At 39.9% G+C, this 13053-nt stretch overlaps 1 protein-coding gene and 1 long non-coding RNA gene across 3 annotated transcripts; one reads left to right on the top strand and one right to left on the bottom strand.

Moving 5' to 3' along the window:
- Positions 1-209: 209 nt before the first annotated feature.
- On the bottom strand, positions 210-7978 carry LOC141370030 (uncharacterized). Of its 2 annotated transcripts, none has more exons than XR_012373710.1 (3): positions 6821-7978; positions 4997-5136; positions 210-1295 (listed from the first exon to the last, which is right to left on the bottom strand). It is a non-coding gene; the product is annotated as an uncharacterized lncRNA (long non-coding RNA). The 2 variants fall into 2 exon arrangements; XR_012373711.1 differs by having other exon boundaries at positions 5012-5136.
- A 3368-nt stretch (positions 7979-11346) lies between these two features.
- LOC112833286 (10 kDa heat shock protein, mitochondrial) lies at positions 11347-11846 on the top strand. Its single transcript, XM_025884354.2, has one exon. The coding sequence runs from the start codon at positions 11413-11415 to the stop codon at positions 11719-11721; it is 309 nt and encodes a 102-aa protein (XP_025740139.1). The 5' UTR covers positions 11347-11412; the 3' UTR covers positions 11722-11846.
- Positions 11847-13053: the final 1207 nt, after the last annotated feature.

Below are 13053 nucleotides of genomic sequence, written 5' to 3'. Positions count from 1 at the left end.
TCCCCCCTTGCTTGTGTTCCTGCTCTCGCTCTGTCAAATAAATAAATAAAATCTTTAAAAAAAAATAAAAATTAAAAAAATAAATAAAATTAAGAGCTCCCGTTCCAAAAAGGAAGTGAAGACAGAAAACTAAGAGAAGGGGCGCCTGGGTGGCTCAGTCGTTAAGCGTCTGCCTTCGGCTCAAGTCATGATCCCAGGGTCCTGGGATCAAGTCACGCATCAGGCTTCCTGCTCAAGGGGAAGCCTGCTTCTCCCTCTCCCACTCCCCCTGCTTGTGTTCCCTATCCCGCTGTGTCTCCTTCTGTCAAACAAATAAATAAAATCTTAAAAAAAAAAAAAAGAAGATACTTGCAATACAAAACCAAAAAATAAATAAATAAAAAGATAAAGGATTAACAGCCAGAACCTATAACTAACTACAGAACAATCAGTTAAAAAGAAAAACATCCAAGTAGAAAAATAAGCAAAACATGGGGCTCCTGGGTGGCTTAGTCAGTTAAGCATCTGCCTTCGGCTAAGGTCATGATCCCAGAGTCCTGGGATCGAGCCCCTCATCGGGCTCCCTGCTCAGCGGGAAGCCTGCTTCTCCCTCTCCCATTCCCCCTGCTTGTGTTCCCTCTCTCACTGTTTCTCTCTCTGTCAAACAAATAAATAAAATCTTAAAAAAAAAGAAAAGAAAACTAAGAGAAGATACTTGCAATACTAAACCAAAAAATAAATAAAAAGATAAAGGATTAACAGCCAGCACCTATAACTAACTACAAAACAATCAGTAAAAAGAAAACAGTAAGAAAAACATCCAAATAGAAAAATAAGCAAAGCATGGGGCTCCTGGGTGGCTTAGTCAGTTAAGCATCCGCCTTCGGCTCACGTCATGATCCCAGCGTCTTGGGATCGAGCCCCCGCATCAGCCCCCGCATCGGGCTCCTTGCTCAGCAAGAGCCTGCTTCTCCCTCTCCCTCTGACCCTCCCCCCCCACTCGTGTTCTCTCTCACTCACTCTGCTCTCTCTCAAATAAATAAGTAAAAATTCTTAAAAAAAAAAAAAGAATAAGAAAGAAAAAGCAGCAAAAAATATGAACCAGGCATTGAACAGAAAAGGAAAAGAGACAACGACTGCTGCTCCATCTAATTAATAATCAGGTAAATGTCAGTTAAAATCAGGGGCGCCTACGTGGCTTAGTAGTTAAGCATCTGCCTTTGGCTCAGGTCGTGATCCCGGGGTCCTGGGATCGAGCCCCACATCAGGCTCCCTGATCAGCAGGAGGTCTGTCTGATGGTGGGAATCCTTTCACACTGTGTATCAAATGATCACATCGTACACTTTAAATATCTTATAACTTTGTCACCTTTACCTCAATAAAGCTGAAGAAATCAGAACTCAAATCTCTAGTAGAATGGATAAATTAATTATAGTATTTTCCTATAATGGGATAATACACAGCATTGAAAAAGGAATAAACAATTTCTTAAAACCAATGTATTATCTAGAGGTATTAAATATAGTAAAACTGTAAAGAAAAGCAAAAAGAATAATTAACATAAAATTGATAAAAGAGATACTTCTGATGGGAAAGGAGGAAAATTTAGGAAGACACATTTAGGAGGATTCAAAGTTATCATTACCCATTTCATAACCTGTGAAGTAGAAACACAAGTTTCCATTATACTGTTCTTTAAAACTTACATATAACCTTTTATTCATTCTTTTAGAGATAAAATATACTTCATAACAAAAAATTCTCAAAATAAAACAGAATACATACTTGTTCTATTAGCTATTTTATTATCTTGACTTAATACAGAAATCTTACTAAAACAAATAACCCATTTTAAAAGGGGCAAAAAATCTGTAGGTACTTGACCCAAGAGAAATGGTTGAATAAGCACATAAAACAATACTCAATACCATTATGCACTGGGGAAATATAAATTAAAGCCACAATAACCACTATACATACACTAGAATGACTAAAATTAAAAGACTGACAATATGAAGTATTAACAAGGCAAGGATGTGGAAAACTGAAACCCTCACATGCTGCTCATGGAAATGTAAAATGGTATACAGCAACTTTAGAAAAGTTTGGCATGGGGCACCTGGGTGGCTCAGCCAGTTAAGCAGCCAACTCTTTTTTTAAGATAGATAGATAGATAGATAGATATTTATATATATTTTTTTTTTATTTTTTATTTTTTATTTTTTTTATTTTATTTATTTATTATTTATTATTTATTATTTATTTATTTATTATTTATTATTTATTTTTTATTTTTTATTTATTCATTTACTTACTTATTTATTTATTTATTTATTTGACAGAGAGACAGTGAGAGAGGGAACATAAGCAGGGGGAGTGGGAGAGGGAGAAGCGGGCTCCACACTGAGCAGGGAGCCCAAAGCAGGGCTCAATCCCAGGACCCTGGAATGATGACCTGGGCCAAAGGCAGACGCTTAACGACTGAGCCACCCAGGCGCCCCCAAGCATCCAACTCTTGATTTCTGCTCAGTTCGTGATCAGGGCCCTGAGGTCAGGGTCATGAGATCAAGCCCCATATCAGACTCTGCACTTAGCTCGGAGTCTGCTTGTCCCTCTTCCCCTGCTCCTCCTCCCACTTGCTCTATCTCTAAAATTAATTAATTAATTAATTAATATCTCAAAAAAAAAAAAGTTTGGCAGTTTTGTTTTTCTGTTAACATACACTTACCAACTCAGCAATTTCACTCCTAAATAAAAACATATCCATGCAAAGATTCACAGCAACATTATGCATAATAGCCAAAAACAGGAAAACAGTCTTAATGTCCATCAACTGGTAGGTAGAATGCATATATTCTTACCATGGAATTACTGCTTAGAAATAAAAAGGAACAAAGTACTGCTATGTACAATATAAACAAACCTCAAAAAACATGCAAAGTGAAATTCAGACACATAAGACTACATATTGTGTGACTACATGCAATTGTAGAGAAGGCAAAACTATGGAGACACAAAGCAGATCAGTGGTCAGATGGGGTTAGGAGTAAAGAGTGGTTGTAAATGGACCCAAAGGAACTTTTTGGAATGATGGAGGTTAAGTGGACTGTGGTAACAGTTGTGCAAGTATATAAATTTACTAAAAGTGATCAAACTGTAAATTTTATGGTACATGTATCATACTTCAACAAAGCTATTTTTAAAATGCTAAAGAACTCTATTTTTTATCTGGGATTTTATTTTTTTTAAGATTTTATCTACTTAGCGCACACACAAGCGGGGGGAGGGGCAGAGGGAGAGAGACTCTCAAACCAGACTCCATGCCCAAGGCAAGGCTCAATCCCACAACCTTGAGATCATGTCCTGAGCAGAAATCAAGAGTCAGACGTTTAACCAACAGAGCCACCCAGGTGCCCCTAACTGGGATATTTTTTTTTTTTTAAGATTTTATTTATTTATTTAACAAAGAGAGACAGAGTGAGAGAGGGAACACAAGCAGGGGGAGTGGGAGAGGGAGAAACAGGCTTCCCTGCAGAGCAAGGAGCCCGATGCGGGGCTCAATCCCAGGACCCTGAGATCATGACCTGAGGCGAAGGCAGACGCTTAACGACTGAGCCACCCAGGCGCCCCTGGGATATTTTTTAAACTTTGCAGAAGAATCTTAAAGGTTCAGGTTGCCTGGCTGGCTCAGTCAGCAAAGCATGCAACTCTTGATCTTGGGGTTGTAAGTTCCAGCCCTACAATGGGCAAAGAGGTTACTAAAAAAAAAAAAAAAAAAAAAATCTTAAAGAATCAAAAAGCATCTTCATGAGTCAGCAACCCTTCTGCAGAAAGGAGAATTAAAATAAATTATAATTTTTTAGTGAGTCTCTTTTTCAAAAAGTCTTTCAGAACATTCTGAGACAGAAAGGATTGTATTAGCCCACTTGATCTCATTTACAGCTGGGATGTATGTAGAATACATTATGTTCTTCTGGTTCTTTCTTCATTTTTATGTAGTTCCATGATCATTTATTCATCTAACAAATATTCATGTAGTATTTGGTATATGCTAGACACTATATCTGAGCGAAATCAACTAGTACAATAGTAATTTTTGCTTTCCGTTCTGAAAGGTTTAATCTTTAAATTTACAGGAAGAAAAACAAGTGTATATACAAATACACTGAATAATGGGAATTAGGGAGTTATAAAAAATTTGTGAGTATAAATCATAGAAAGCAGTATTATTTGTTTTTAAGATCTCAAAATCATTTCTTACATATTTTGTTAATTTATTTTTTTTAAGATTTTTATTTATTTATTTTGACAGAGAGAGAGAGACAGCGAGAGAGGGAACACAGCAGGGAGAGTGGGTGAGGGAGAAGCAGGCTTCCCACCGAGCAGGGAGCCCTATGCAGGGCTCCATCCCAGGACCCTGGGATCATGACCTGAGCCGAAGGCAGACACTTAACGACTGAGCCACCCAGGCACCCCCATTTCTTACAAATTCTTAAATAAAATATAAATATCAGTCCCCAGTTTTCCTAAGGAACTGGTAATAATCCTTGATAGCTTAGAATTAATAAATTTAATAAATTTAATAAAACATTAGCCTAGTTTTATTCCATCCTTCCTCCAGGCCTTTACAACAGCAGTCTTATATTTTTACTTATGCATTTGTCCAAAATTCTCTTTGTTTTAAGCCTTTTAATCTTCTCTCCTCCACATCTATATATCCATATCTACCGATCTATGTGTTTTTTCTTTATGCCACAAAATTAAGATCACACAATATACCCCTACTAGACCAGGGGGTGCCTGGGTGGCTCAGTTAAGTGTCCAACTCCTGATCTCAGCTCAGGTCTTCATCTCAGGGTCATGCATTCAAGCTCCATGCTGGTTGTGGAGCCTACTTTAAAAAAAAAAAGGAAAAAAGGCCCAAAATGGAGTTATTAAGTCCCATGTCAACAAAGACTGAATTATACTTTCTACCTCTCCCAGGAATAGAATATTAAACCAGTAATCAGAAATCACCCAATCAGGGGGCACCTGGGTGGCTCAGTCAGTTAAGCATCTGCCTTCAGCTCAGGTCATGATCCCAGGGTTCTGGGATTGAGCCCTCCATCGGGCTCCCTGCTCAGCTGGGAGACTGCTTCTCCCTCTGCTTGTGCTCTCTGTCAAATAAATAAATAAAATCTTTTAAAAAAATATTTTAAAAAATCACCCAATAAGTATTAGTGAGGTAATATGCCTGATAGACCCCTGCCATCATCTAAAGGAAAGTGATCTTACAATAACCAACATTTTTGTCTAGTGTAACTTCCCTGTTCCCACTCCTTTCCGCCTATGAAACCTTTCATTTTGTACAGAATGTATGCTGCCTGATTCTTGAATCATTGAATAAAGCCAGTAAGATCTTTAAATAACTAATACTCAGTTAAATTTTATTTTTTAACACTCCACTCCACGTCAAGCTTTTTTAAAATGTATACCATCCACATCAACATATATAGTTCTAACACTTTTTAATGGCTACATAATAATCCTCAGAATGGAAGTATCAGAAGTCATCTATTACCCTATTAATGGATATTCACCTTGTTTCCAGCATTTTGCCACTATAAACAATACTGCAATGAATACCCTTGTACTATATGCTTATAGTTTGCTTTTATTTCAGTGGGATACTAGTCTATTGAGTGAATGGGATTGTTGGGCCCTTTTAATTTTATTACAAGATACCAGATCACTTCCAAAATGGGCAGAAATTCAAATCTCCCTGCAGCAGTAACATAAAAAGATGAAATTACTACAAATATAACACTGCTAGCAATAAACTTGACAATAATGAAAATAATCAGTTAACTTCAGGCTCAAGTGCTAAAGTCATATTGAAACAAAACAGCCATTATCTTTAAAACACTATTAGATTCAAAAGTACAGGACAATTCTGCCATCACAGAAATCAAGTTCATATTCTATTTATAAACACCTATCACTGCAGGTAGAGATATAAGCTATATTTATAGCGTTGTGTTACCAGTAAACTTTACATTTGGGTGAAGTATTTTCTTTGATATGTTTCTAATATCTAAAACCCAGTAACATTAATCAGGCTATTTAATTTTTTTTAATTTATAGCTTAACAAAAATTTTTGTTTTGGGCCTCCTTCCCTGTATTCAGAGTTGTATGATTACACTAAAAATATTTGATTTATCCGGTGCCTGGGTGGCTCAGTCAGTTAAGCGACTGCCTTTGGCTCAGGTCATGATCCTGGAGTCCTGGGATCGAGTCCCGCTTCGGTCCCCCTGCTCAGCAGGGAGTCTGCTTCTCCCTCTGCCCCCTTGCTCATGCTCTCTCTCTCTTTCTCTCAAATAAATAAAATCGTAAAAAATAACAATAATAATAATTTGACCTCTCTGGATATGAAAAGAGAACAGAAAACAACTCCCCCCCCCTCCGCCCAACAGCATTACCCTTGCTCCTTAACGGCCAAAACTAAGTTGTAAAAGTCAGCCAGAAACTGCTATTTCGTCTGTTTCGCAAAGCGTTTTTCAAAGGGCAATACATTCCAAATAAATAACTAATAAAGTCATTCTAACAAATGAGTAGAACATGCTTTGAAACCCAACACTAAAACAACGTAAACAAGGTTTCACACTGAGAACGTCACAGAAATTAGATCCAATTATAAATATACACTTCACAAATAACTACCACTGGGTTATCCCGAATTCATCTGGGCTCCTTTGTTATTAGCAGCTCTGTGGAGTTTAATTAATGCCTAACTCAAGCTTCAGCTGAATCCCAAAACAGCACTTTCCTAAATTACAACAGAGAAAAAACATGGCCCCGACCCACCGGCAGAAGGCAGTGACGCTCAAAGTTTCCAGGCTTTGTCATACTCAATTTCTAATCCAGGGGATTAAACACAAACCGTCTCCGCACAAACGGTAGTGCTTCCTTTCCAAACCTCGTGAGACAGAAAAAATGGGACTAGAAAAAGCGCCATTTCTGATGAAAATCTCCCCTTTCCGTCCAGCGCACCCCAAGAGGGACCACAATCCCAGCACAGGCCCAGCGCTGCAAAGAAGTCAGCCTTGCCCAGGCGGACCAGCTCCCAGGAGCGGGACCCTGTCGCCCCGCGCACCCCGAGCGGCTCCAGAGCCCGCTACGCACTTCCCCAGGGACAGCTGCGTAGGACACAGGCCGCCCGCCAACCTGCCTGGTCTTTCTGCTCCGCCGGGCCTGGCCCTGGGGCCGGGACCCTAACAACAATCTCGTCGCTCACCGTCACAAGTCTCTCCTCAGCCATCTTGGCTCCGCCCACCGCTTCGCGGCCGGAAATTGCTGGTTTCCCAGACGACCGGGCAAACGGAAGTCGTGGCACTGGGGAAGTTGGGAGGGGCCTGAGCGGGGAACTAAAGAGATCGCGGGCCTGAACGCTTCACCTGGGAGGGCCTTCAGGAAACGGCTTAAGAGTCGGGTGGTGCTTCACGACGGTTTGACGCTGTTGGGCCCGGTGAGGGAATACACAGGCAGTTCTCTTCCTCCACGCAACCCTGACCGCCCCCACGACGTTGTCTTGGGCGCTGCTGGAGAAACTCGGGATCGCGCTGGCCGGAATGACCGGACACATCCGGGAAGACCGCGCAATCCTTCCGCCACTTTGCGTTTATTTCAGTCCTTCCGGGAATCCTGTCCCTCAAACCCTAGGGTACAGAACCCCATTCTCGACTTTCACAAAACCTCCTCGTTTCTTAGCTTTCACTGTCTAACTGAGGTATTCGCCTCATCAGGCTCCCACTCTCTACGCCAGAATTTGCAAATCCGCTGCCGGTGGGCCGCATGTGAGCGCAGTCTTGTTTTGACTGGAAATATTTAAAAACCAGGAGATTTCACAAGAAAGCCAGAAACCCGGCCTCGGGGCATGTAAAAATCCGACAGTGGGCTTCCATTCCCAAATGTCAGTAAAGCAGATGTGAAAAACCGCTGCGACTGTACTTAGGTTCGCCATTTTGCCACAATCCGCTTCCTGACACACTTAAGCCGTTTTACATTACCCATCAGGCCCCTGGGGTGGTGAGTTAAAAGCTTAGTTTCTCCCGTGAGTGATCGTGGAAAAACATGTGGTCTTTGGAATCAAACAAGAATTCTGAACTTGACTGCTGCATGACGTGAGCCAGGCATTTCTTGAGCTTCATTCATTCTAGTACCTGGAACTAACCATGTAATGAACAAAACTAACAAGATCCCTGCACCCACAGCACGGACCTTAAAGTAGAGAGAGGAAATCAGACATTAATAACATAAGCAAAATTTATAAAGAAACAGCACACTAAATAAGAAATACAAATGGCTGTTAAACATAAAAATATAACTTTGCAAGGAAGAAAAAACATGCAAATTAAAGTTTCCAAGAGATACTTTCCACCTCTTACATGGCAAAGAAAAAAATTTTCACTAACATAGTTGTGAGGAAACATGTATTTTTCATCTGTGGCTAGTGGGAATGTGAATTGATACAACCTCCATTGAGAGCAGTTTGGCAATAACTACCAAAGTTTAAAATGCATAAAGCCTTTAATTCCCTTATTTCAATTCTAGGAATTTATTCTATAGGTATATTTGCGGGAAATGACTTTACATACAAAGTTATTCAATGAGGCATTGTTTGTAATAACCAAAGCCTGAAAACAACTTCAATGTCTAATAATTGAGGTTAAAATTTTATGGTAAGCCCATACTATCTGGTACATGAAAAGAGGCAACTATTTACATATTGACATAGAAGAATTGTCAAGATACATTATTAACTGATAAAAACAAAGTACAGAGGGCGCCTGGGTGGCTCAGTTGGTTAAGCGACTGCCTTCGGCTCAGGTCATGATCCTGGAGTCCCGGGATCGAGTCCCGCATCGGGCTCCCTGCTCAGCAGAGAGTCGGCTTCTCCCTCTGACCCTCTTCCCTCTCGTGCTCTCTATCTCTCATTCTCTCTCTCTCAAATAAATAAATAAAATCTTTAAAAAAAAAAGTACAGAAAAATGTATATAGTATCTATGTTAATAAAGAGAAGGCAAAAAATGAAGAGGAATATTATGTACAGAATTGCTTGTCTACTCAGAAAATATCTCTGGAAGGATATTCAAAATGTTAAAAGTGGTTATTAGTAAGGAGAACAACTGGATATAGAGGGACAGGGAAGAGAATTTTTACTCTATGCCTTGTGTACAATTTGGATTTTTTACCAAGTGGATGTATTACCTATTCCAATTAAAGAAAATTAAATTAAATGAAAAGAACTACGTAATTATAAATTAGAAGAGTGGTAAATGCTAATAAGGAGAAATAGGGAGTAGAAAGAGCAAATAACAGGGAGATCCGATATAGATTTGTTTGGAAAGAGAAGTAAGAGATTTTTTAAAATGAAATCTAGGGGATAAGGCATTAGCTTTGGGGAACAAGGGATGAAGATGTGGGCAGGCCTGGGGAGAATCCTAAGGCAAAGGAAGAGTTTGTGCAAAGGCCCTGAGGATGGGAGAAATGTGGCCAGTTTGCAGCACAAAAAGACCAGTGTGGCTGGAAAGAAGAAAGGGGAAGGGAGTTGGTTGCAAGAGGTGGAGAGGTAGGAAAGACTAGTGGTGCAGATCCACAGAGCTCATGTGAGGGATTTTATTCTAAGAGCACTGGGAAGGCACTAGAGAGTTCTGAGCAAAGAGTGACAAGGTCAGACTTAAGAGTTCATGTTAGGTGCATCTGGCTGGCTCAGAAGACCATGTGACTCTTGATCTTGGGGTCATGAGTTTGAGCCCCACATTGAGTATAGAGACACTCAAAAAAAATAATGAATAAACTTTAAAAAAAATAAAGAGTTCATGTTAGCTAATGAGTGGAAAATGAATTAAGAGGGGGACAAGAATTGATAATATAGGAGAGACTAAAGGATACTGCAACAAAAGACAATGAAATAGTTCACTTGGACTACAGCAAATAGATTCTCAAGGATGTTAGGAAGTAAATTTTCCATGCTATAGAATTGGATATGGGAGAATGAAAGAAGGAGGGATAGATATCACAGGAAAATTACCAGGTTTCTAACTTTAAAAGCAACTGGATGAATAGTACAGTCAATTACTGAGATAGGGAATCTTAGGGAAGCAGATATTGGGTGGAGAGCTCATAAGCACACTTCCCAATATATAAAATCTCCCTGAAAGTGGTCCTGTGAGGACTACATGACATTCTTTATGCCTATGTTATTAAATAAATAGATGTTATTATCTTATGTTTAGATATCTCTCCTTGGATCGCAGATCTTAGGAGAAAGATGGAGCACTTTCTGTGCATGGGCCTTTTTCGTAAGAAAGCATGTTGGTTTCTCAAATTGCAATAACTAAGTTTAATGTGCTTTAATTAGATCAGTAATTAGGAACAAATTCCTCAAAAAACATAACATCTTCACAGGAAGATCCCAGAATCACAAAGACACTGATTCTTTTTTTTTCTTTTTTTTTTAAGATTTCATTTATTTGTGGGCGCCTGGGTGGCTCAGTTGGTTAAGCAACTGCCTTCGGCTCAGGTCATGATCCTGGAGTCCTGGGATCGAGTCCCGCATCAGGCTCCCTGCTCAGCGAGGAACCTGCTTCTCCCTCTGGCCCTCCCCCCTCTCATGTGCGCTCTCTCTCTCTCATTCTCACTCTCTCAAAATAAATAAATAAATCTTTAAAAAAAAAAAAGATTTCATTTATTTGTTTGAGAGACAGAATGAGAGAGAGAGAGAGAGAGCATGAGAGGGGGGAGGGTCAGAGGGAGAAGTCGACTCCCCGCTGAGCAGGGAGCCCGATACAGGACTTGATCCCGGGACTCCAGGATCATGACCTGAGCCGAAGGCAGTTGCTTAACCAACTGAGCCACCCAGGCGCCCAAAGACACTGATTCTTATATAACAAATGAGTCTTCATTTTCCTTAGAAATCCTCCTTGGATGTAATTTTGCTTATCAGGATCATTTCAGTCATACAGCTGGTTAAGGCATTACAAACAAAATGACATTCATCTTTTTCTCCCCCATGGTAGGGCTTGAGGATGCAGGAGAGGAATCAGGCATCAGTAACTTTTAACATCCCCAATATGTGTATAAAGGAAGCGTTACACCCCCAAAAAAGAAAAGAAAAGAGGAAGGGAGGGAGGGAGGAGGGGAAGACAGCTACACTGATAGGGTCTAACAGCCAGCTTTGTTCTGATGTTCTGCTAGGCAACTCTCTAGCACAGCACCTTATGCCTCTTGTGTGGTACTGGTCCTCCCAAAACTCATACCACCAATTCCTAAGAGCCAGGGAACACCTAGGGAAACACACTATAAAATAATGTGAAGCTCGAGGGTCATACTGCGGGTCTTCTTGCAGAGGCGGCAGCTCCAGAGCGGAGTACCAACTGCGGCGGTCGGCGTCATGGCAGGGCAGGCGTTTAGAAAGTTTCTTCCCCTCTTTGACCGAGTTTTAGTTGAAAGGAGCGCAGCTGAAACTGTAACCAAAGGAGGTATTATGCTTCCAGAAAAATCTCAAGGAAAAGTGTTGCAAGCAACAGTAGTAGCTGTTGGATCGGGCTCTAAAGGAAAGGGTGGAGAGATTCAACCAGTTAGTGTGAAAGTTGGAGATAAAGTTCTTCTCCCAGAATATGGAGGCACCAAAGTAGTTCTAGATGACAAGGATTATTTCTTATTTAGAGATGGTGACATTCTCGGAAAGTATGTGGACTGAAATCATTATTAAAATGGCATGAAGTGAAGCTGCCCATTCCAGTGAAGTTGTGAAATCTTTCATCATGTAAATAATTTTCATGTCTCTCTTTTATAATAAACTAATGGTATCCAAACTAAAAAAAAAAAAAATAATAATGTGAAGCTCCAGTGGCCTTCATGAAGCCCTTTAAATATACCCATTCCTGATACTACAGATACACTCAACAGTGAATGTGGGCAAAGGAATATACATTGCATTGCGAGAAAAACTACTGGCAACAACTTGAATCACCAGGGATTGTTTACATAAACCAAAGTACATCCATACTAATATATATTATAACCTATAAAGGATTTCAAGATGGTGAAATAATTATATGGATAAAAGTAAAGTGTAAAAAATAGAGTATGCTTCTGTTTCTTAAAAAAAAATAAGGTGGGGAGGATATTCACATTTTGTAAATAAAATTTTTTTAAAGATTTTATTTATTTATTTGACAGAGAGAGACACAGCGAGAGAAAGAACACAAGCAGAGGGAGCGGGAGAGGGAGAAGGAGGCTTCCCGTGGAGCCGGGAGCCCGATGTGGGGCTCAATCCCAGGACCCTGGGATCATGACCTGAGCTGAAGGCAGACGCTTAACGACTGAGCCACCCAGGCGCCCTTGTAAATAAAATTTTGAGAAGAAATTTCAAGAAACTGATAATGACGTTTGTCTCTGTACAAGGAGTAAAGAGGGCTATGGGAAATAGAATGGGAAGATACTTATTGTTTACCACTGAATAAAATTTGACTTTTTATTACCATTTATTTTTAATTTTATAAACTAGTTAATAAAATATGTAAGTGAAACCATTCTTGAAAATTCTCATTCCTGGAATTCACTTCTGATTTGGATGTTGAAAAATCACAAGAGGATATAGCTCCCATCCTAGCAAACAAAGAAAAGGACAGATTAGCTAAAAGATCAAAAATCTCTTTAAACCCATCAGAAAGATAAGGACATAAAGAAACATAAATGAACCAACCTCCAGAAAGTGCTAAGTCCTTCAGAGGAGAGAAAGACCCATGGCTACTCATATTCCTGGCTGAACTATGCTAGAAAGAGGAATCCACCATAGGGGAATAAAGAGAAACCAGTCGAAATTTAACAAAATTTTAACAGGCCCATAGAAACTGGCATGGCATTAGCATCAAGAGAACCCAAATCCACAGAGAAAGCCTGAACCCATTTGCCAATCTTATCTCTTGGATCTTAACCAAGTACAGGGAGATAACAGATGAGAAGTGGGAGTGGGGTAGATAATAGAAGAGTTGAAAGATTAGTCCTGCCTTTGAGGTAAGTGGAGCCT

This window comes from Callorhinus ursinus, unplaced genomic scaffold, assembly GCF_003265705.2.
Source record: "Callorhinus ursinus isolate GAN/ISIS: 27379988/994484 unplaced genomic scaffold, GSC_fseal_2.0 scaffold25, whole genome shotgun sequence".
NCBI classification, from domain to species: Eukaryota; Metazoa; Chordata; class Mammalia; order Carnivora; family Otariidae; genus Callorhinus; species Callorhinus ursinus.
Note: the sequence above shows the minus strand (reverse complement) of the source record. Positions and strands in the feature narration are given on the sequence as shown.